General features: G+C 42.6%; 1 protein-coding gene across 1 annotated transcript; it reads right to left on the bottom strand.

Annotated features, from left to right (window-relative positions):
- Window positions 1-8,289: 8,289 nt before the first annotated feature.
- Window positions 8,290-24,798, bottom strand: LOC128420375 (phospholipase A2 inhibitor and Ly6/PLAUR domain-containing protein-like). The gene is made up of 6 exons (XM_053401976.1): window positions 24,579-24,798; window positions 23,093-23,191; window positions 22,186-22,272; window positions 14,527-14,673; window positions 9,174-9,305; window positions 8,290-8,592 (listed from the first exon to the last, which is right to left on the bottom strand). The coding sequence occupies exons 1-6, from the start codon at window positions 24,625-24,627 to the stop codon at window positions 8,435-8,437; spliced, it is 672 nt and encodes a 223-aa protein (XP_053257951.1). The 5' UTR covers window positions 24,628-24,798; the 3' UTR covers window positions 8,290-8,434.
- Window positions 24,799-25,563: the final 765 nt, after the last annotated feature.

The following is a 25,563-nucleotide window of genomic DNA, read 5'->3' as shown; positions in this document are numbered from 1 at the left end:
TCTTTTGTGGCAGTTCTAGGCCTTAGCAGGGTCCATTAAAGGGTGGATTGTTAAAGAGTGTGCTGCTTTGAGATTTTGAGGAGCAGTATTGTTTTTCATTGCTTGACATTTTCAGTGGGAGAGCAGTGCCCCAATCATGAGCTGGACTGCATTGCTCTTTATACTAGTTACTGGAGATCCCAGGAGGGAGAGGGCTATTGTGTACATGCCTTGTTTTTTGGGCTCCACGTAGGCATATGATAGACAATCTGGGAGCAGAATGCTGAACTAGATGGACCTTTGGTGTGATCCAGCAGGGATTCCCTTATGTTCCTGACTCCTGAATCCCATAGTGGCTCCCCAGAACTTGGTCAAACAGTAATAATCTGTTCTGGCTGCCTAGTGCTGTGTGGCAAATCTCCAGTAAAAACAGCTATAAAAACCCACAGTGGGCTGCATTTTAGAGCTTTTTCAATGTTTTCCTCTTGATAATCTGGGTAGGATGATTGCTCTTTTATTTATTTTAATGTTTGTGATGTCCTTATGATATTGTTAGCCACTCAGAGATTACTTCAAAATATGGATTGGCATATACATTTCCTAAATCAATAAAATACTTAATAATTCCTTTCCATCACCACCACTAAATATTTGTAGTTCGCTAAATACAGCCACAGAACACAGTTTTTTTCTGGTTTTTTTCATTTTGTACATTTTTTTAAAAAAACAATTTCACCCCCGAGACAATTCCATTGTAACTATCCAACCTCCCAAAATTTCAACACCTCTTACCGTGGTTTGACCCCATTCTGTTTTAACAGTACAAATTCTACAAATACATTCCATATCTCCTCTTAATCATTTCTCCTGCGTATTCCCCATCTTACCTTAATAGCACACATTCATTTCTCATTAATAACTATATCCCACACCTCTTTATACCATTCTTCCATTTTGTATTTGCCTTGCCCCTTACACTTCCTAGCTATAATAACTCATGTCAATAAATTTGTGAGCAAGTCCTTCATAGCCCGGGAACCATCCACCCCATCGTAAATGGATAACAATGCTACCTCTGGACTTTCGGTCAGCTATAATCCAGTAATTTCTGTTATCTCTTTAAACACCCGTTTCAAAAAAATAAAAATAAAAATATGAACATATTTACACCCCCACCAAATGTGAACATAAGTCCCTGTTTCCTAGCATCCCCTCCAACATAACACCAAATGTTCCTTGTTTATTTGATTTAATCTTACTGGTGTTAAAACCATCTCTATACTAACTTATAATAATTTTATTTTATCCTTATAAACAATATTTCCCAATATTTCCAATACCCCCCCCCCCAACTTGGACTAGTTATCTGCCCTGTTGCCTCATTTTCCCTCACCTCTTTTAACTGATCTTGTTGATCTCCATTTGTACTAAAATTTTATACATTTCACAGGTTTCCCCTTCTATAACTATATTTTCTTCTTTATCTCTCCTTTTTATAATCATTTGTACTAATATTTTATAAATATCATGAGTTTATTCTTTGCATTTCTTGTTTTCCTTTAACCACTTCTTTGTCCATTGCTCAAGTTGTATACAGTTAAAGCAAATTATTTTACTTCCTGTTAGTGCGTCTCTTATTTGTTTGCTTCTCATTTTCTGCACCCATTCTTTTATTTTAAGTTTTTTCTTCTCTTTTTCTTCTTTTTCAATTTCCTTTTTAAAATTTACTGGGAAGTCTTCTATCATCACCACTAGAGTTAGTGGGGAATTTGCTGGTATCAATTTTCCTTTATATTTTGCCCGTATCTCAATGTTTCTTAATAAGGGATTTTCAATATTCTGCCACCATTGCCTATTGAAGAAAATATTTTCACTAACTTCTCCCTCATTTCCTATGTACCACTCTCTAAGCATTCTAATGTTCCTTCTTCTGTTATTCCATCTACGATATATCTTAACAGATTTGCTATATAACATAACCTGATGTTGGGGAGACCGAGTGCACCTATTTTCTGGGGTTTGTACTATCTTCTTTTATTAATTTTAGGTTTCATATCCCCATTACCAAATTTATTAATCATGCTTTGCCAACCCTTTATTTCTGTCTCTGATACATTAATTGGTACATTCTAAATTAAAAAAAAAATATTCTAGACAAAATTTTCATTTTAATTATTGCTATTCTTTGAAACCATGAGAGCTTTATTTTCCTATATTGAACCAGCTTTTCCTTAATTTCCTCTTTTATTTGTTAACATCACTTGTTCTAAATTTATTGTTATATTTATTTCCAAGTACTTTATTATATTTCTTAATTTTGTATCTATTTTTTCCCTTCAAAAATGAACTTCACAGAATCAGAACTGACACCACTCTGTTGAATCAGTCCATCTTCCCAAGTAAACTATGTTCATAGTGGCCAACCAGATGCCTGTGCATAGCCTGAAAGCAGGACCTGGGAGCAACACCACTCTCCCCACTACTGGATCCCAGCAACCGATATTCAGAGTCAAACTGCCCTCAACAGCAGAGGTTGAACATTGGACAAATTCATGAAGGAGAAGGCTAATCCGCCATTAAACACATCCAAGTTGTGGACCATCATTACTTCTTGTAAGACCAAATTCCAAAGATTAAACACATGCTGTGTGGAGTAGTTCTTGCTTTCTTCTGTCCTTAATTTTCCACCATTCCATTCCACAGGTTCTAGTATTATGGAAGACAGGTACTAGTCCCTAGTCCTGTATAAGAGACAATAAGCTTTCTGGGGTTCACATGTGGGAGAGCTACTCTGCTCATTCATTATTTTCTGGGCTTCTCACAGGTATCTGCTTCCTGAGAACGCTATGCAGGACTAAATGAGCCTTTTATGTGATTCAGCAGGGATCCTCTTTTGTCCCTGACTTTTGAATCCCTCAGTGCATCTCCAGAGGTCTGTCAAAGAGAAATTTACCCTGGTAGCCTACTGTTGTATGGCATATTTCCTGGAAAGGGAGCACAATAACCCAACATCAGCTGCACTTGACTACTTTGTCCAGCACAGTCCTCTTAATAAGTATCTGAAGGCACTTCTCTCTTCTATAGTCCTGCTTTGCATCCCTTTTCACATTAACACCCATTGTCAATGTCCTCATATGAAGGGAAACTCCCCTCAAGAGTAGAAATTGCATATTGGATGGATGGAAAGCTCTTTAATCTAAGCAGGCTGAAAGCAAAGAGTAAGGTTTCTGTAACTTCTGTCATAGAGCTGAAGACAATGTAGTGTGTGCACGCTTCAGAGGATGACCTCCAAACCATCCTAAATATCTTCGCAGAAGCTTACGAAATGGTTGGCCTATCACTCAGCTTCCCAAAAACCAAAGTGCTGCACCAACAAGCACAAAACAACCCTTCTGTACCACCACAAATCCAACTCAGTGGTGTAATGTTGGAAGTTATCCTTCCACAAGGGCCAACATTGATGCTGGAATCCAGTATCGCCTGAGCTCTACAAGTGCCTAGCTTTCTCCCGATTAAAGTGCAGAGTGTTTGAGGGCCGGGACATTTGCAGGGAAACCAAAATCCTTGTTTACAAAGCTATTGTACTACCAACCTTACTGTATGCTTGTGAAACCTGGACCATTTATAAACGCCAAATGAAGTGAAAGACATGAGGCAGGAGTTAATAATGCAGGTGAGCTACGCACAGGTGACCTGCAAGCAAGCTGCTGGCCAGCTCTGTGAAGGCTCCTTTTATTGACACATGCAAACCTAGGCAGATACATTTTGACCTTTACATATCTTCCAGTCCCGAGATCATGGGGTGGTACAAAGTTATTTTGGCACCTGTTTCCACCACATCATTTTCCCATTGCACAGTGTATGACGATGGAGACAAAGGTCTCAGAGGCAAAGGTCACAGACAGGACACCACAGACTACTGAGACCGCAGAAGGTTAGACAGAGGGCACGATGTTCAGACAGCTGTGGCTTTGTCTGTGAAGGGGAGTGTGCTCCGCACCCCAAGGTCATGTGTGCAGGCAGACTGTGGGGAGTGTGCTCTGGACCCAGCAATCATCCCTACAGCCAAAGATCACCAGTGGCGAAGCAATGATTCTTCAATATCACCTTGCCACAACAATTTAATTGACTATGAACAAAGGAAAATTTAACCCATATCCCATATTATGATGAGCCATCTCTCTCTCTGAAACTGTTGCTGGCATTTCTCTCTCTGAAACTGTTTTTGAGCTATGTACCCAGCCAGGGATCTGTCTGAGGATTTGCAACCACTATGCTTACTAAAATGCCTCAGTAAAGCGCATCTGCTGATGGAATGAGCTCTTCATGTGATTCATTGGCTGCCAACCATGCTGAGTTACTCTGCTGAACTGTTAATATGCCCTGAAGTCTGAGAGTGCAGGCATGCATACCAGGAAAGTCCTGGGGGCGTCAGGATGGTAAAACATACAATAATATACAAATGTGTATATTTATTCTTATTATCCTAATGCACTTTTAATTGTCAATAACCTAATATATTCTGTGTAAACTCATTCCAAATATCATTGAATTCATCCAAAGAAAATCTGCGCCTATACAGTAAGTTTTCCGTTCATATGTTACCAATGTTGTCATGTTGTCTAGCGATTGAGTAAAGGGAATTAAATCTCTATTCTTCCAATTCATCAGTATCAGTTTCTAGGCCACCATTAGGGTGCAGAGAATCCATTTTTGCTTTCTTGTTTTCAATTTCCATACAATGGGTATATAGTTCAAGAGCATAGTTGCTTCTGAAAATCTTAATTTTTTGAGTAGTGTCTTTGGGAGAAAGTGCTTATGGACTTCCGGGTTGGCGCCATTGTTTAATGGCGGATTCCCTCCGAGCTCCGGAGGGAATCGGCTCCGTAGCGTCTGGGTCTGGCCGCTGCGGCGAAGCGGGGACCCTTAAAATCACAGGCGCGGATGCCTGTGAACACAGAGACTCGGCGGGCACCATTTGCGCCCCCCCAATCCGCGACGGAGCCTTTTTAAAGGCTTCGGAACGGAGGCAGGGTGAGGCGTGGTGCTGAGAGTACTCCCTCGCCTACGGAGTGAAGCCGCAAGCCATTGACAGAGAGCGCCAACTTCTTCCAAGATCGACTGGACTCTAAAATACTAACCCGTGAGTAATACGGAGATTGGGACTTTAAAAAAAAATTTAATTTTGAATTTGGAACGAGCGGGAAGGGGCTAAAAAGGAAGTCAACCCCCCCCCCTCTTTGTAAACAAGTTAAAGCAAAGGACTGGGCAACCAAGGTCGAGAGAACCTGTTTTCTAGTGAAAAGATCTTGATTTCACGGTTTTGACACTATAAGGATTTACTGGAGGATAAAAAGAATTTGGGGACTGGAATTTCACCCCCCCCCCGAGACCCGGGAACGCCCCAAGAGAAAGTCTGTTGCATGGAAGATTTTGACAGCTGTCAAGAGAGCTGCTAGTCAGCTAGTTGCCAGCTGGAAAAAGAGAACATTGTTTCTGCTGTTTTTGTGGGTTCATCTGGTATAACTTTGTTGAAAACAATGAGGGCTGATACAAAATAACTGGACCTTTGGTTTCGAGCTGAAAGGAACATTAAGGAACTAAAATCCCCCTAGAGGGGTAATAGGGATACTACACTACAAAAATGACTGGAGTATGTAAATTCCAAGCAGAACTGGACAGAGCGCTCGTTCTCTTGGGAAATTTGAAAGATGAATACAATGTTATGTCTACAAAGATATCACTACTACACCGGTCAGTAAACAACAGTTTTGAGCTGGATAAAGATTTGAAACAGGAAGCCTACTCAACTGAACAAATAAATGAAACTGAAAGTGCAGAAATGATGGAGCAAGGTGGATGTGGAAAGCCTGGTCTGAATGGGAGCCTGGAAAATGGAGAGATCTCCCTTGGAGGAGATCTGAAGACCTGAGGATTATAAATCTGCGGAAGGTGAAAGCTGGAGCCTTGGGGACATCTGGATCTGTAAGAAATTTGAAACAAAAGTTGGAGCCCCCCATAGGCTTTGCCTTTAAGTATGGAAGACTGGCTGGAAGCAACAAGGACTCTGCTGGTCCGGAGCCCCTTCGAGACTTGGGGTTTAACATTAAGGACCATCAAAGAGACCGGAAGAAAGGAACTGAGAGAGATAAAAGGGCCTCAGATGTGAGGTCTCCAGGTTAAATAAATAACACAAAGACTGATGGACATTGGTCGGGGATTGGAACCGGGAAAAGGGTGGGTAGAGGTTGGGAATCCAAAGGGCACATAAGGATAATTTGTTTTCTTTTTTTACTTTTAATTAATGGTAAGGAAATTGGGTAAATCGTGGAAGGGAAATTTTGGTCGACTTTAGGAAAAAGGTCTAAGAATAGATAATGAGGTATAAGTATTGATGTGTGTTTTAAATAAGGTAAAATTGGTTTCTTCTTTTTTAAATTAATTGAAAATAAGATTGTTAAAAATAAATGGAGGAAATGGAAAAAAGGAAGTAAAGTAAAATATGGTATGTTAGAATAAATGTATAAGTTAAGGTAAAGAAATAAGTTAAGGACTTGCTGAACTGACAACTTAAATTGGAATACAAGAAGGGGAGGTGTGAGGAAGTCTGAGAAATAAGGTTAAGAACGATAACTTTATGTGTTTTTTCTATTTTTCTTTTGTTGTTTAATTTTGTTATGTATTTTTGTATTTTTCTTTTGTTCTGTTCATTTTTTGTTCTTGTTTGTTTTTTGAAAATGCTAATAAATATTATTTAAAAAAAAAAAAAAGAAAGTGCTTATGTCCAGCACTTTCTCCCAAAACGTAGTAAGTGTAGGACACAGTAAAAGCATGTGTTTCAAAGAAGAATTGTCAATAATACATCTCCAACCAAGAGATACATTAGATAATCTTTTCTTATACAAATGCAAGGGAGACCAATAGATTCAAAGAAGGATTTTCTGTTGTATAATTCTTAGATTAAGATCCATTGATATGATACTGAAGCCAAGAAATTTTCCCACTATCCAGGTAATAGTGAACATTCCAAATCTTTATTCCAATCATTTCTTAAACTCTGCATATCAAACTGAGTTTCAAATTAATTATCCAATTGCTCCAAATTTCAAGTGTCTCAGACGCTGTGAAGGTAGTCAGACCAAACGAAGTTACTAAAATATGTTGTAGCTGCAAGTATTGCCATTGGACCACCTCTGATAGATGGTATTTGATGTATGTATTGTACGTATAGAAGTCTTCCTCATCTATCAGTTGGTCCAAGGTCACAACACCCATGTCAGCTGCATCCCATTGCTGACAGAGGGGGAGAGCGTGGAGAGACAGGAGGAGGTAATTATGTAGGAATGCAGAACGAAGGAGGAGCAGCCTTGTTGCAGTAGAAGCCTGAGCTCGGAGAACAAGGAGAAGGGGGGAGTTCAAGGGGAAAGACAGTTTAAGCTCAGACTCAGAGGGAGGGCCACCAGAAATAGCCCATCCCATGATGCATAGGTGCACAAGAATTAATGAGAGGTGTGAACAGAAAAGGAAGCGAAAGTGGGGCTTTAAATGTGGGAATAGGAAGGGGCGGAACTCAGACTCAGCAACAGCTAATTTGGAAGCAGACACTGAGTGACTGAGCTCCAGAGTGATTTGTGTGTTTTGACCAATAAACCTGAGCTAATTACTGCCAGAGTTGTCTCGCTTCTATGGGAGAGACCCAACCATAACACCCATTATCACACAGTTTTTCCATATTACCATTCCTCTCCGCACATTATTGAAGTAGGATTTAGCATGTGAAAATGAATTTATTTTTATTAGCTAATATATTCCAAATCTTTCTAATTGACTTGTTTCAAGAGTTGAAGGGACTTCAAATATTTTGATCCTAATACTATCCACCCAACCGAAAGTGTTATATACTGTGTGTGTGTTCTAAGGTTGCCCAACTGAGGAGATTATGACCATCAGCAGGTCTCCAATATTTGATACTTGTCAATAAATAAGCACGAATGTATAATTCCAGTCTCGGAATTCCAGATTTACGTTATAGTAAGCCACTCAGATTTCTTTGAAATATGGACTGGAATATACATTTCCTAAATCAATAAGATAACTCATAATTACCCATTGTTTTTCATTCTAAAAACTTTGCCCTTCACCACCACTGCCACCAAATATTCTTAATTTGATAAATGCAGACACACAACACAGTTTTGATTTGCTTAACCAATTTATTCTGATTATGAACAAAGGATTTTTTTTACACATATCCCATGTTTTCATGAGCCAAAGCCCCACATTTCTTCTTTAGTTTTCTTTTCCCTGCATCCCATTCACCAAATAGAAGCCTCAGGAGTTCTGTGAATACCAGTTGCTCTGGACTCCCACGTTCAGACAAGCAACCACCACTTCCACTGTTGCAGAAAATAGTGGAATCCAAGAGGAAGAAGACATTGCTCTCTCCTAACTACCCTTAAAAGCTGAGTTGGTTTGGTGAAACTAGAGTTTCACCGCATCGTGCTCCTATTATCTTGCCTGAAAAGTACTTGTTAAGAATTGATGTCTTGGCCAATTCACAAAAAGCTGGTGATGCACAGCCTTTGACGACCTTATCAGGAACTTCACTGTTGTCTAGTAAAGAAAAAAAGACAAGGTGAGATGAGCATCTTGGTAGCAACCTGTGTTTGTGTGTGTGTGTGTGTGTGTGTGTGTGCGTGTGCAAAAGAAAAAATAGGAGCATCTTAATTTTTAACAACTATGTTGAGCAAGTATAGAAAACATCTGAAAATCACATGAAATGAATATGAGAGAGGTTTTTAAATGAGGTGTCTAAATAGTCTATTTTTTTTTCTTAAGGGGCAAGGGCTCATCTTCATTGATATTGCTTTCCAGATCAGTTCTCCATGGCTAATTTTACTTCTTTTAAAGACTGATGAAAACACTCTTTTAATAAACTTTTATATGTAATTTAACAAACAGACTATTACTCTCACCTTGTCAAACCTCCACCCCGGATATATACATAGTCATCTATATACATACAAAGCAAATGTGATTTGAGGTGAGTTATGTTTTCAGGAAAAAAGAAACTCTTCCTCAAATGCACAAATAATCTATTTTCTGGAAGGAAGCCACAAACAGAATGAAATAGTAGCACACACACACACATCCCATTCCCCCCCCCTCACTCATTGCAAGGCAGTTCTACTTACCATGAACAAGAACAAACTCAATGCACTGAGTCTCCTGATCGTAACACCTGATGGCATTTAAACCCTCAGAAGCTTCTGATTCAGCTACACCAAGGTTCGGGCACTCCAGCCCATTCAAGTTCCTCGGTGGCACTGCCAGAAGTAAATACTAAAGTCAAGACATGATTCCAGCCCATTTATCTTTATTCTAATTCCTAGGCTTCACTTCTCTAATCTTGTGAGAGGGTTGCAACATCTCTACTTCATTCTGTTTCTGCAATTAATGATGTTGATGATGCAGATAGTTAGACCTGAGATGAGCAGACAAGCAGTGGTATTTTTTAGGGAGTGAGTTGGGGAGTTTATTGTGGTTCAAGGACCCGACCCCCGCAATGTGAAATGAATACACAAGGACACATGATATAAGGTTAATGGGCAAGGAAAGGCCACAACTTTATTGATTACAGCAGTGAAAAGGTATTGGCTTAGGCATTGGATCTCTAAAACAAGTGGGTTTATTCACCAGTAGGTGGAGCCTGTTGATGCTAATCCAACTATAGGCTCACCCCTGATGTCACTGAGGGTCGTGCCATGGCCTCCCGCCAAGCAGGCATCGGACAGAATACACAACCGCCAGATTCCTTTAACGGAATACCCAAAAACTGAAGGCATAGGCGATGGCCACACCTAGCCCTTCGACACACCACAACACATTATTCCAATGCCTAACCTACCCACCAATACCACAAAAGTTGTGACGATTGCTACGAGGTAGGCGAAAAAACCAAAAGGCCTAATGCCAAATGGAAAAACTCCTACCAGGCCCCCTGGACAACCAGGGCGACCAACCTAAGGTCCATAGCAAGGCCAATGACCTAAGCCCTAACTCAAAGGGAGTGAAGGGTGGGTGACTCGCGACGAGACGACGGCGAAGAATGAGGCCGGGGAGAGGCTGGCGCTGCAGCAAAAGGCTGCTGAGCACGCCCCCTCGGAGGCACCTGGTTGGGTGCCTGCCGAGGGGCGTGGGCGCCATCCAGGAGAGGTGGAGGCAGGGGGCTAACGCCCCCTGCTAGGGGCGGTGTTCGGGCTCCCGCCCACAACCACTCCCCTCTATTCCAGGGAGGAGAGTCTTTGTGGTTCGAGGACCCGACCCCCGCAATGTGAAATGAATACACAAGGACACATGATATAAGGTTAATGGGCAAGGAAAGGCCACAACTTTATTGATTACAGCAGTGAAAAGGTATTGGCTTAGGCATTGGATCTCTAAAACAAGGGGCACTTGGGGGGGAGGAGGGGGTAAAATGAACACTCAGGGCAAGGAAAAGTTTAGAAGAAAAGGAAAATAGCTGTCCTTTACAGTGAGCCAAAATGAAGTGGAAATATAAACCGTGGGTTAGCCTGGACTTTTCAGTAAGGGTCCATAAGCCACAACCTTTTGTTTGTTTGTTTGTTTAAAAGCGGTTTTCTTTAGGAACCCTGTACTGGCAAGTGAAGCCAATGACAAGAACCAGGCAGAGGTACACCTTCAAAGGTTCTAAACGTATAAATGTACAATGCTGAGGAATGGTTGCCTGATCAGAAACCCTGAATTGTCCGCCCCAAGCCCTGCCTTATTTCTTCCCCCAAATGCCAAGCAAAGAGGGGTGTGTGGCTTAGATAAAGTAAGAGGGGTGAGGTTTAAGTGGTACCAATGGAAGGGATGGCAGGGTAAATCAAACCCACACTAAAAGAGTAATAAATCAACAAACGGCCGGCACAAACACACACTGCCAGCACACACACACACGACTTAAAATTAGAGAGGAACAGGCAAGGGCAAGGGAGGGGGAAAACGTACAAGCACCCTGGCCAACAAATTAAAATGTAAGGCAAACCCACTCAGTCACCCAGACCAGCCAGGCAATCGGACGGGCAAGGGCAATAGAGGGGAAAAACATACAGGCACCCTGGCCAAAATTAAAATAAAACGCACAGCCACCAAGGCAGAGGCCAGGGAAGGAAAGTGAGGAGACAAGGGAGATAGAAAGACGGCACTCACACTCAGACCTCGCTGGTGGTGGAGAGACCATGTGCTGCGCAAAGGAAAAAGCTGCAGCTTAAGAAAGGTAATTCACACTTAAACCACCCAAACAAATCCAGCACCAGGAGTGGGGGAAAATAAAATGTAGGTTTTTACACAGAAAAGAGGACACAGCAAGACAGCAAGGCAAACTTGGGTGCCTAGGTTTTTTAAAAGCAGTAAAGCAATGAGCGCACACAAGCCTCCTAAATTTAAAAAGGCAAGCCAGGAACCAGACAGCCTCCACACACACAAACACCCCCCAACTCCAAACCTCATGGCTGAGCTCTTCCCTGCGATGACTTTCCGTGCAATGACTCGCGGCGAGACGACGGCGAAGAATGAGGCCGGGGAGAGGCTGGTGCTGCAGCAAAAGGCTGCTGAGCACGCCCCCTCGGAGGCACCTGGTTGGGTGCATGCCGAGGGGCGTGGGCGCCAGCCAGGAGAGGTGGAGGCAGGGGGCTAACGCCCCCTGCTAGGGGCAGTGCTCGGGCTCCCGCCCACAACCACTCCCCTCTCTTCCAGGGAGGAGAGTCTTTGTTGTGCATGTGACTTCTTGGCCACTGTTATTTTTGGTGCTTGGTTTATTATATATAGTGTTCAATCTCTAATTACATATACTTATGTAGTGCTTATGACTATGAAATAGACTTAGGTATATAATCTTGTTTAAGTATAACATGTTGCATACTTTGTTACTATGTTGGAAACCCTCCTCAGATTAAGGTTACTATGTAAAGTTTTTAAACAACAAATGAATAAATAAATAAATAAATAAAGCCTTGGTGTGTATCTGTTTATTTATTAATGATTATTATATATCACTTAATACTAAAAAGAGGCTCCTAGTGGTATAGAAAACTCAGAAACTACAATAAAATTTAATTTTATACCTAAATGCATTACAATGCAATAAAAAAAACAAACAAACAAAAAACATCAGCATATATTGAAGTGTCTTTAGAGTGAAGGAACCCTTCTGTCTCCAGTGCTCCAATAATATTCTTAATAAATAATAATAATAATAATAACTTTATTTTTATTTCATTATCTATACCCTGCCCATCTGGCTCGGTTCCCCCAGCCACTCTGGGCAGTTTACAGCATTTATAAAGCATCTCCTAACTTACAAAATGCTACCACATCACACTAAGATTCTGCCTCTAATATCCACAAACTATAAAGTTATTACCTCTGCAGTTCTGCCCCAACAAGATCAGTCCCAGGGTGAGCTGGGCTTTCAGAAAGCAAGGGGGCATGTTTTGTACACTTGTTGAGTGATCAATCTAAAATTTTATTTTTTTTCCTCATGGGCAGGTAGGGTTTCAGCCTGCATGGCAGTTGGAGCTGGTAGACAGTTGCTCTGGACACAGAATTGACCTGTACCTACATGGACAGCTGTGAGTCCAAAATGACTCCCAGGCTGCACACCTGGTCCTTCAGAGGCACAGTTACCCCATTCAGGACCAGGGAGTTCTCCACTCCCACCCACCCCCTGTCCCCCAAGAACAGTACTTCTGCCTTGTCAGGATTCATTCTCAATCTGTAAGCCGCCATCCATCCTCCAACCGCCTCCAGACACCCATACAGGACCTTCACCACCTTCTTATTCATTATCACTCATCCCATTTTACTGCACAAATGCACACAGATACATAATCCATCCAGTCACCCCAGTCATCTCTCACTCAATCACCAGCAACCATTGCCAGTCATTGCAGTTTAAAAAAGTGAAAATCAGGACACTAAATTTGAAGTTTTTATGCATCCCCCCCGCCAATTTTGCTGATTTTCGATAATGCCCCCCGGACATAGGAAAACGTCAATGTTTGGCAGACCTACCGTAGAAACCAATGAGAGAAAAGAAACAGTTCACTAACTGAGACATGAAATATAGCAATGGGAGGAACTTAGGGCTACCATATGCCCATATTTTCCCATCAAGTAGGGTGATTTTTGTTTTTAAAAATGCTTTTAAAATCCCCTCCAAAACCCAAAAACTTATTTTTGTTCCCAAATAATTTTGTTCTCAAATAGAGCTCAACAACTTTGCCCAAGCAGTGAAACTTTTCTTGTTCTCCAGTTAAATGGCATCCAGCAGCAATAGATAGTTTCACTAACTACCTCTGCAGTTCTGCCCCTCCAAGATGAGTCCCAGAGTGAGCAAGAGGGGGCATGTGTTCTTATCTCTCTCTCTGTTTCCCCAATTTTTCTGGGGTGTTCTCTTCCACACACCCAGTGGTCATTTGAATCTTTTGGGCAAAAAGTGCTTCTCCATGACATACAGATGGTGATACTGATTCCAAGAAACTAGGTTAGGGCATTTACTGCACACCTCCAAGGAATTATTGAGGCCCCATTGGGAGCTCAATATTTATTTATTTATTTATTTATTTGGAATTAAATTTGTATACTGCTTTCATTCAAAATCACAGGGCAGTTCACTACATATTTTTTTAACATACCGTATATCAAAATTCTGTCCCTAATAACTGGCAAGGGAACATTGCACTGGCACCCAATCAAGTGATACAACTTTTTAATCTCATGTCATCTAATTTTCTTAATCTTTTGTACACTTGTTGAGTGATCAAAACTAAGTTCAAATCTAAAATGTTAATTTTTTATCTCGTCCCGTTTTTGAGTTATGAGGGTTTGAAATTTCAAAAAGAGAGAGAGAAATTTGACCTTGCCAGAATACACAAAGGCCTTAAAAGCTCAGCCCAGCATTGAGATACGTCAAAACTAAAAACACAAATCCCTGCAGAACCTGAGCTTCATGATATGTCACATGATGGACTTACTCTAAATCTAAAAATCTAAGTTACCAAATTTTCAATTTTTAATAAAGGATTAAAAAAATTAATATGATTTAAAAATTCAAAAAATATACTGATTATTTAATATTTCAAAAAGCCACCTGCAAATTTCACATTTTTCAAAATATATTTTGTACATAAATGTCTGCCTTATTGGATTTTATTTGGGATAAATGGGTCTTCTTGGAGTAAAATATAACAGAATAAACAAGATCTCAACTATAATATTAGTTGCTTCAGGCACTTCTTTAGAAAGTAATTCAATTAAAAGGTGTCTGAAAAGCTAGTTAGGCTTTTCTTTTAAAAATGTGTTAAATGAGGTAAAAAAGTTGGATTACTTGATATAGAATTACCCAGGAATGAATCTTGGACTGGAACAGTATTGCTTGTCTTAGAGTAACAAGGAAAGAAATTGGAAAGCTCAATGCTATTTATCTTTGGCAGTAGATAGATAGATAGATAGATAGATAGATAGATAGATAGATATACTTACTTTCAGGAAATCCCAGGTTGCACAAAAATGTTTGACAGCAATAGTGGATATACTGGATGTATTTTCTTTCTACTGAAGAGAAGGTGGCATTTGCTGGGATGCAATCTTCAGCACAACCCTTGTTCTTGTCGGCCTTTCTAGAGCCATCTGTTAGAAAGAATTGAAGGAATAGCAAGATGTGCAAAAATTCAAATTAATGAACATACAAATATAAATACATTGGGCAAATGGGTGATTTAAGAGAAAATACCTGGCAACAACTGAATTCAGCAAACTAATCCATAAAGTAGCTTCTTTGAAGTATATTTTCTTCTGCAATACCATGTGAATATTCTAGGATAGTTCCTTAACAACTTGCACATAAATGGGACTAGATGGACTTCCTTTTCTGCCCCTACAAAAGAGGTTAGAATAGTTTGATCCACCACCCATCTCTACCTGATATGGAACTAGCTGATCCAGGGGTCTGACACATGAAGCTTCCTTATATTTTGTACTATATTTCTGAGAGACGGGAGAAGATGGTTTAACAACTGTTCCCTCTAATTTTCTGATCTCTTGAACTCACTTCTCTCTGGCTATCTCAATACAAGAAATCTTTTTGCACGCAACCTTCTATGGGGAAAAGCAGTTATATCTGTTTTTCCCCTTTTTCCTTTTTAAAAAATTTCTGTGGCTTCATTTGTCATCAGAGTATTTCAGCATTTGATGCTATGTGCTGTTACTATATGTTGCAGGCCTATTTGGTGTCAGCTAATAGTTCAACTAGATAAATAGGTTCCACTCTGGTGGGAAGGTAAACGGCGTTTCCATGCGCTGCTCTGGTTTGCCAGAAGCGGTGTAGTCACGCTGGCCACATAACCACGAAGCTGTACGCAGCCCCCTTGGCCAATAAAGTGAGATGAGCGCTGCAACCTCAGAGTCGTCCATGACTGGACCTAATGGTCAGGGTTCCCTTTACCTTAATTGGAGACAGGTTCTAAAAAGAGAGAGTGGGGTGGTGGCATTGGGGACAATATTTATAAGATGTGGCCTGGATCAGGTAAATTGATTCTGATTGGGCTGAGAATCTCCATTCGCCCCTTCCTCCTTTTCAGGACTGTTGTTTGCATCCCAGTGTGACAGTGGATAGACTGCGCCTCTGGTCATTGCCTACTCTGGCCCATGCAGCGTCCCAAATCTTACAGACATGCCTATGCAAGAAAAACTCAAAAGTACATGAGAGTGTAAAGCAGGGGTTGTCAACCTGGTCCCTACTACCCACTAGTGGCCATTTCAGGATTCTAGGTGGGCAGTAGGGGGTTCTACAGCGCAAGCTGAATCCTCCTTACCATCAAGAAAGATGGGCGGTAGTGGGCGGTAGGTATGACTACCCTGGGGTAAAGTGAAGTGACTTCTGGTTTCCCACAAGATGGAACATGGCATGAGCTCAGAAGGGCTTGATCGCTAACAGGCTTTGAGGGGGAAGATGCGAAGGCTACGCATCCCCCCAACCCCCAAGAGGGAGTCTTGGGGTCAGCATAGAAGCGTTGTTGTCAAAGAGGAGTTTCCCGGTCTCTTCATCTCTTTGTAAGGAGAGGGGAAAGGGGGATGGTCCTGATGCAAGAGAGTAGCAGCCCATGATGCCGGTTCCAAGAAGCAGGAAATCTCCATATCCCCATAGTTTAACAGAGCAGAAAAGGGAAATCTTACAAATGAAATGTAAAATTGAACAAAAAAATCTGGCATGAAGAAAGGGGTAAAAAGAAAGTCCCTTCTTACTTGGTAAAACATACTCTTCCTTGAGTAGTATATGCACCCAATGATAATAAAGCTGATTTCTATAAACACCTGGAAGAAACAGTGTTAGACTATATGGAGGAGAAAATAATTCTCCTAGGAGATCTGAATGGAGTTGTTTCGAACATGATAGAACTCAGAGAAGTGTAGATAATAAAACAGGACGATTATCTCAAACTTTTTCCAGTTAAAAGAAATTTAGTAGACGCTTGGAGGTTGTCGTAATTCAAGCCAAAAGTCAGAGCCTCCAGCTTAGCTCTTAGTCCAGAGGAATTTGGCCACCCTCCAGGTGCCCGGCTTGAATCCTTATGACCTCCCGTCTGCGACTCCCGGCAAGATCAAAGGAGGTCTCCAATCGGCGATTCTCCTCAACGTGAAGGAGAACACACCACTCCTCCCCCAGGGAGGGGGGAAAGAGACAGACAGAAATATATCTACATGTCTTTATTTCTGTCTTTCAGCAGTACAGAGAAAACATGTCTGCACACTCTGCTTCCCCACTGCAGAGAGAGAAAATAAACTCCACCCATGTACTTCCAGTACAGGGTCATGTGCTGCTCTGAGGTAACATCCGGCTCTCAGAGCACTTTACAAACAGTCCCAGTTTCCCACGGGACAATCCAATAACATCAGTTTCCTGTTTACCATTCCAGCCACCTGGTGCTTGCTTCTGCATTGCTCCTTTTTCGTAACATCCTCCCCCAAAAGAATCAATGCGTGTTGCAGCAAGCAAAGCATGATCCAGAGAAGAAAACAAACAGTTGTTATACACATAACACTCCCCTGTTGTTTCAGTTCCACCCTTGGAACTCCCCGCCACTGGTTTCCCCAGTGTACCTCTCTGGTTGTCTGGTTTCCAAGGAATGAGTGCACCTACATTACCTTGGCTAGCAGCTCTCTGTTGTGTCTTTGTCTCTGACTTAGACACAGCTTCAACCTGTCCTCGGTTGTTTACAACAGCAACACATGCAACAGCTAAGTTAGCAAACTCTTTTGAGTACCTCTTGGGTGGTTGACCCTTTGTAACTCTCTCAGACCTACGTATGAGGTGCTGATCCTCTCTGCTCACTGGTCCAGTCTCAGGACTCTTTGGAGAACCAGTTCCAATGGTAAACAGTGGTTCATCCTTCTTTTGCGAAGGCCTATCTATTGTGTGAGATTTCCTCTCAATGACTGTGACAACTGAGCTCTCCGAGCTATCAGTGTCATCACTTTCTGTACAGCTGAAATCAGTGAAATCATCATCATCTGAATCGTCCTCAGTGGGAAATGTGTGTACTATCACTCTCTCCTGTTCAGGAGCACTCTCTAGAAATTTTGTGAGAATCACCTGACCAGATTCAGACAAAATTACTCTGTAGAGACCCTTTTCATACCCCACAAAAATGCCTCTGGCATTCTTAACTCCACCTGGAGCTTCTGTTCTCACCTGAGACCCAAAAACCTTGAAATGGGCAACAGAAGGTTTTCTGTGGAACAGTTTCTCAAAAGGAGAACTTCCCAACTCTTTTGAAACCTTTCTCACTTTAGTATAACAGAACGACATTAGAGACTCGGCCCAGTACTCATGTGGCAGATGTGAACTAAGCAATTGCGCTTCCATCCCCTTTTGCAATTCTCTGTTCACCCGTACACAGACACCCCTGTTCCACGCTTCCGCTGAAACAGAAACCTTGTGTCTGATCCCCTTCTTCTGCAGGAACCGCTGGAAATCCTGTAAAAGAAAAATCTGCTTCTCATCTGTGAATAAACAATCAATGTTAGCATCATGCATACTCTTAACTTTGTCACAAAACTCCTGAAACCTCTCTAAGGCTTCCTTTGGCTTTCTCAACACATAAACCCAGACATAGTTAGAGAAATGATCCACACACACAAGATAATATCTTGCATTGCCTCTAGATGGTTCTAGAGGACCAATCACATCAGCATACACCCGCTGAAATGCTCTGTTGACTCCGGTCTTCTTCTTGCTCACACCTGCAAGAGAAACTAGGTTAGACACAGATGAATTACATTCCATGTAATCACTTTGTGCAAAAGTCAACAAATAAAGTCCATCCTTCTGTTTGGCAGAAAGATATAGCTCTCCATCTTTGTAGATCTTGCAGCTCTCAGCATCGTAGGACAGTTTCAGTCCTTTCTTTGCAATCTGCGAAACACTCAGCAGATTGAACTTCAATTCAGGAACCAAGTAAACATTGTTTATTGTCAAGTCCAGACTCTTAAGATAGACAGTCCCCACGCCGGCCGCTTCTAGCTCCTGACCATTGGTCTGTGTCACAGTGAAGCTTTGCTTCTTAAACGTTGAAAAGAGTCCTCTGTGTGGGGACATATGAACCGTCGCTGCAGTGTCGATAATAAACGCGTTCCCAACATCTGGCGTGGTTCCTTTCACCATCAAAGCCTTTGCAGGTTCCACCATAGGCTTGGTACGACATTTGCCTGACGCCTCAGGCTTTGCTGAGCGGCCCTTCGCTCCTTTTGGCTGACGTGGCTTCTTGCAGCTCCGCTGAAGATGCCCAGCCTGTCCACAACTGTAACACTGGACAACATTCAAAGCTACAGCATCCTTTCCAGTAGCCTCATCGGTGGGGGAATTAGAACTCCGTTCCTCCCTCCCCCTGTCCTTTTCTTCCAGTGCAGCATGCCGGCTGTGTTCATCTAGAACCACAGCACTCAGGGGCACTCCCCCCTTCTTGGCATCCATGCTGAATCCAAGGGCAGCTTTACACTCAATCTCAAGCCAGCTTTCACTTTTCAAGCCAGTAAAACTCCAAAAGTCTTTGTTTACTGCTTCACTGGCAGGCAAACCTTTGGGTTGTTTTTTCAAAACCCTTGCACAGCTGCGCAGATACACTTTCGATTTCCCAGGCTCTTTTTAGGCCACTCAGTAACTGGCAGACGTTGCCTAGCAACCTGCTCAGGACGGAACTCCTTATCTAAACCACAGGAATTCCTGGTATGCAAGCTTGCTCTTTCAGAGCTGTTTTTCTTACGCAGCTTGTGAACCAGAAAATAAGCCTTTCTGCGTTCATTCTCTCTTGCCCGAAATGCTGCATACCTTTTCCGTTGCCTTGAAACACACTCCTCTCGGTGTCCAGCTGTCTGTTCTGTTTAGCCTCTGGCTGCAGGCAGACGCATTTCTTTATCTCCTTAGGTGCAGAGGATGGCAACGATTCATCGACCTCTCACCTCTCATGCAGATTCTCATAGATCAGATATCCAGCGTTCTGCTACCAGTTGTCGTAATTCAAGCCAAAAGTCAGAGCCTCCAGCTTAGCTCTTAGTCCAGAGGAATTTGGCCACCCTCCAGGTGCCCGGCTTGAATCCTTATGACCTCCCGTCTGCGACTCCCGGCAAGATCAAAGGAGGTCTCCAATCGGCGATTCTCCTCAACGTGAAGGAGAACACACCACTCCTCCCCCAGGGAGGGGGGAAAGAGACAGACAGAAATATATCTACATGTCTTTATTTCTGTCTTTCAGCAGTACAGAGAAAACATGTCTGCACACTCTGCTTCCCCACTGCAGAGAGAGAAAATAAACTCCACCCATGTACTTCCAGTACAGGGTCATGTGCTGCTCTGAGGTAACATCCGGCTCTCAGAGCACTTTACAAACAGTCCCAGTTTCCCACGGGACAATCCAATAACATCAGTTTCCTGTTTACCATTCCAGCCACCTGGTGCTTGCTTCTGCATTGCTCCTTTTTCGTAACAGTTTAAACATCCAAGGGCAAAGGAATCCCCATATTATTCCGAGCTGAACCAGTCTGCCAGCAGGCAAGATGGAATTTGGATCTCAGAAGAATTAACATTAAGAGTGAGAAAATTTGAAATTGATGCAAAGTTCCTATCAGATCACAATTCAGTGTCCTTATTCCTGAAGGGGAAAGAAAGAAGGCGGAAAAGATAGAGGATGAATGAAGCATTACTTATTGATGAAGGAATATGGAGACCTTATCAACAAGGAGAAACTGACTGATCAAATTGATGGAGTATACAGAACTGGACAAGTGGACAGGTCAGATAAAAAGATCAAACAATACAAAAAATAAAAAATGATTGAAATATATTCAAACAGTATTTGAAAGACCATTATGGAGAATAATTTTTTTTGACCACTTTAGAGTAACTCCTGTAAGAAAAGAAGAAAAAAGTAAAACATAATGGAATTAGGTTATTGAATAAATGGCTGTGTTAGGAGGGGCAGTCAACTAAGTAAAACTGAGGACTGAGGTAAGAAGGGGAGGGAAGTCAAACGGAAATGGATTACAAATGAATCAAATCAATCAATATGTATTTTTGTTCTTTTTTCTTTCATTATGTTTTTAAAATATATGTTTAATTAGAGGAAAATCAAGTTGTTACAATGTGATTTGATGAATGTATGTCTAAAGCAACCAATAAAAATGAATTACAAAAGAGAGAGAGAGCGCAAAGTGAAGTGACCAATGGAACCAAGTCACAGCAGTCTGCTTTGCTTTCAGTTGAAAACATTGCAGGACTCAAGGGAAGAAGACAACAAATGAAGGAGGAGGAGGAGATTGGGTGGTCTGTGTGGGCATAACACAGTAGGAGGACAAGGAAAATGAAGCAAAATGTGCAAGCCCAAGGGGACTTTTTACAGGACAGATTATACACTACTAAGCAGCTGGCTGCAAGACGTGGCTAGTGGATATCCTTAATGGCATGCTGGACTTGTTCCAGGTGTCGTAGGTTTGGCAGTCACCTTCTATGCAACCTTCTATTTCACCACTTTGTGCAGCAGAAGAATCATTGGGCTGGATTCTTAGTGGGAATGGGAGGTGAAGCCCCATCCTGTCAGATGGGATCCCTCTCAGGGATCTTGGAAGAATGCATTCCTTGTCCATACATCCAGCTCAGGGGTTCAGGGGACAGAGCACCCCTTGCTGGTGTCTACTTGAGGTTCACAGGATGCTCTTCATGCTGTTGATGGACGCTAATATTGGTCATCCCCAATAGTCTATCAGTCAGTAGGCGGACTGGTTACATGTCCAGTGTCTGTGTCAAAGCTGTTTATCCCTGTAATCAATAAAGTTGTGGACTAATCTGAACCCAACACATGTCTCCTTGTGTGCATTCACTTGCTATGCACCTCATTGCTACATCAATGTGCCTGCACCAACGAAGAGTAGGTTCTGATTTGGTTGCTTTCTAAGCAGTTGGGAATTATCATTCACTGAGGGATTGTCATTTAGGAGTTAAGGGGGAGCTATGAGACAAATGCCAGAAAAAGATGAGGCCTGCATATTTGTGCACAGTTTGTTCACAGTAAGCAGCTGGTAAAAGTCAGGAGAAGGTTACCAGTGGCTCTGTGGATCTATGAGGCTTCCCTGAGTCAAAGTATGAGAGAGTGAGAGAGGTTCCACACTCTGTTAGTTAATGATATGGAAATGGGCCATCTCAGTGGCTCCTTGCAGACTCTGGAATTCCCTGCCTGAGAGAGAGAGAGAGAGAGAGAGAGAGAGAGAGAGAGTGTTTTCAACATAGAGAGGGATGGATGGGTTTCAACACGAGGTTTTCTTCTTTATTTTATTTTTTTGCTTTTATTGTACCTCACTCAAGAATCTAGACTTGATCCTACTTTGTTGTCATTTTACAACTGGGTCTCAACAGGTTTTTGGAGAATGACTGCTTTTACTGAAAGGGTTGGGGTTGTGTTGTTTTTATTGTAATTATTGGTACATTTTAAACAGATTTTTAATATAGTTTTAATTCTAATATTTAATTGTTGAAAAAGTTGAGTTCCTCAAGGTTGGTGAGATCAGCATTCTGTTGTCACACTAGATACCCCAGAGACCAAAGGATGCACCCACACGCTTAGAGTTAATATGACAGAAAGGCTTCATACTCACTTAAATAGTTTTCAGTAAGCTGAGTAAAGCAACTTCCTCCTTCGATAATACAAGGTTTCATCATGGTTGTTACACATTGCAGTTTCACTGCAGAGAGGAGAGGAGAGGAGAGGAGAGGAAACATAAGTTGTCCAGTCTTTGAGAAACAGAATATTCCAAGCCAAACACGAGCAATGTTAATGGTCTCAGGATCCACATGTAGTGGTGGGTTAGAGGCTGCATGCACACCAACACACAACTCTCCCCCCCCCCATTCCTCACACAGGAACATCTCCAGACACAGAAATGGAAAGACACAAAGCCTTCCTCCCATTTGCTAGTATTTTTTCTTCCACTCCAGGCCTACTTTGTAGCTGCCCAGCTGCATAAAGCTTCATCATAGATCTTCAATCCCCCCCATGAATCTCACCTACAATATCCTTTCATTTCTTGGGAATTTCCCTATTTAAGTGAGTGAACACAACACAATATTCCCCTTTCCAAATCCTTTCTTTGGTAGTTGGGAGACGATGGAAACCCAGTGGGGGCTGATGGCTCTGAAAATGGGATGGCGTCCACTTAACCACATCCAAGGGATCAGGGTGGGACAGCACTGATGATATAGACCCACCTTCTCCCTTCATTTCCCCTCAGAGCTGGTGGGTGCTACTGGATGAAGGGGGGGGGCATCAGAGTTATCCCTGCAGATCAGGGTGATTGGTCACATCGACAGATCCTGGGCCCCTTTCCTGATTACAAGCATCCAACAAGATGGCAGATCCCCCTGTATAAAGGGGGAGTCCAGTGGAAGCCACAGCCACCACTGGAGGGGAGAAAGGCCAATGAGCTGGACTCCAAACCTGACAAATCCATGGCAATTGGGGATGCCACCCTGACCAACTCCACTGCTGAGAATAAAATGCCTCACCTGTTGCAGTATCAGCTGCCATGACCACAGCCTGTATGCCTTCCACCTCTGGCACTTCCTGCGAAGCAAAACCGGTACTTACTTCCAAGGCATCCAAAGCTGTTGAAATTAAATTAACAGCACCTTGGTTAGGATTTTGTGTTTCTTGCTTCTGCCAGCTGACAAGCACATGGAAGTTGCAGCTGCAGTAGGGCTGCTTTCTGCCTTCTCAGGGCCTCGAGGAACATCAATATAGTCCCCTAGTCCGACTCGCTCTCCACAGAAGAGAGGGGAATGGGATGGCAATGCATGCTTCCTCTGTGGTGCAGATGCCTTTCCTTTGCCCTTATGGCCCCCCTTAGCCTTGCCTTTACCTGGAGCCATGCTAAATGCACCCCACTCCCCATAATAATCCTGAGGCTCAAAAGGGCTCTGCAAATGTAAAAATTTCCCCTTGCCCCATTCCATAAGGAAATATAAGCACACTTTCTAAATGGACCCTCAGGACCTAACCACTAAACAATATTAGCTTTGTGGTTGAATGGGGAATTTTGAATCTGATCTCTCTCAGCTCCTGGGCTCAGTACACTAACCACTACACCACACTACCTACAATGAAAACTGTTGCCTGTACACCGAAAAAATGGCTGGGGAGTTCATGAAGAAAACCCCTTCACCCCTCCCTATACCACTCCTCCAGCCCCGGGCCCACAACAGCAGGGGCCATATTCCATCCCCAGTCACTGCTAACTGGCTACTTCCACCTAGGGAGATTTCCCCCCAAAAGCAAATCCCCTACCAGGGATGGCCCTTGCACTGGTTCCCCGCTCTTGCAACCAGTGCTTTCAACTTGTGGTTAAAGGGAGGTGCCAAGTTCTGCCTGACATTGGGTGTGCTCATTGTATGCACTTGAGACCACAAGTACAACATGCACAAGGAGGTTGCAAGGAGGCACAGTGGGGCCCCTCAAAGTTGGGGAATTTTCAGCCCCATCATCACATACTTGGGGAGGTAGAGGTGTCCCCAGCCCCATAGGTTTGGCATCTATGGTTAGAGGTCTCTCAGTGCCTCAAAGTACCATTGATCTGTTGCCCCCATCAAGAGCCATAGTTATCTGCAGCAAGCAGCCTACTGCAGGGCTAAAGTTACTCCTCTCCACTGGCCTCCTCATGAGTAGATGGAACAGTAAAGAAGACCAATCCCATTGCCTCTGTAGGCAGTTGGCTCTGCTGATTCTATCTTCTCCTGCCAGCCTCCCTGCTCTGCTCTCCCTCATCCAGTCCTCTGATTAGCTAGACCTCCTCTCCTTCCTGCAGAGCTCTGTATGGCTGCAAGGCCGTAGGTAGCATCAACTGTGTTGGACTGGTCATGTTGTTCGGATGCCTGATTATCATCTTCCACAACAACTACTTTGCGTCTCTTGCTTCAAAGGTGGCATATGGACACTACTAGCCCCTTGACTGAATGTTCTTGAAGAAAGAATTCAAGATCTCAGGCTCCTACTCACCTGGGCAAAGGATGACCAAGAGGAGACAAGTACTCAGGAAAGTCGTCATAGTGCTGAAGAGATCAAAATCTGAGAGCACTCAGAACAAACAAGCAGGTGAAGGATGGAGGATGAGCCTAGTTTGGAGGGTTTTATAGGCCAAGAAGAGAGCCTGAGGGTTCCAGGTGGAAAGAACTAGTCCAATAAGGGGGTGGGAAATGATGAAATTAGAGATTGCATGCTTTCCTAGACATGGTGCAATTTTATACTGGAACACAAAGCACAATGTGGAAATTGGATTAACTCTTTTTTGGAAATGGTATGAAATTCTGCCACCTGCAGTTTGCACTCCCTCCCATTCTCAGGGTTAAGAAACAGGTATTTTCCTTAATTGAATCCTTTTTGAGAACCCTGTGTAATTTCACCAAATAACCCCCTAGTATATCCTACCTCAATTTCATCAAAATGCTTCTGGGGAAATGATGTCCAGGATCAGGTACAGTGATCAGCAATTGGTAAATCACATCTATATTTTGTTCACAGGAATCTGGTGATGCTGGAACATGATTGTATTCCTAGAACCAGCCAACAGAGCATGTTCAGTTTTGTACTATTTCACCATTTTCCAAAATATATTCTCTAGAAATATTTGGAAGTGTGGTTCCTTGAAGTTGAATCAAATATTCTGTCCATAGTCCTCACAAAAATGCCAACCCCAGAATCCTCTAGGGAGGAATAATGGGTACTATACGAGAATGAATTCCATTATAGTGGATGCTCAGGTTGCGAACGTGATCCGTACGGGAGGCATGTTCCCAATCCGCAGCGTTCGCAACCTGCAACGTCGCAATTCGGCTTTTCTGCGCATGCGCAAAATGTGATTTCGTGCTTCTGCGCATGCGAGACCACCAAAGCCCGGAAGTAACCTGTTCGGTTCGGTGTGGTGCGCAACCCGAAAACGTGCAACACAAAGCGACTGTAACCCGAGGTATGACTGTATATAGTT

The sequence above is a fragment of the Podarcis raffonei genome, chromosome 8, assembly GCF_027172205.1.
Source record: "Podarcis raffonei isolate rPodRaf1 chromosome 8, rPodRaf1.pri, whole genome shotgun sequence".
Taxonomy (NCBI): domain Eukaryota; kingdom Metazoa; phylum Chordata; class Lepidosauria; order Squamata; family Lacertidae; genus Podarcis; species Podarcis raffonei.
Note: the sequence above shows the minus strand (reverse complement) of the source record. Positions and strands in the feature narration are given on the sequence as shown.

Coding starts and splice junctions, on each gene's coding strand:
- LOC128420375 (XM_053401976.1), bottom strand. CDS start 24,627: ATGACGACTTTCCTGAGTACTTGTCTCCTCTTGGTCATCCTTTGCCCA. Junction 22,273..23,092: donor GGCAGCTGATACTGCAACAG/GTGAGGCATTTT, acceptor TCCTCTCTGCAG/TGAAACTGCAATGTGTAACA. Junction 9,306..14,526: donor CAACCTGGGATTTCCTGAAA/GTAAGTATATCT, acceptor TACTTCTGGCAG/TGCCACCGAGGAACTTGAAT.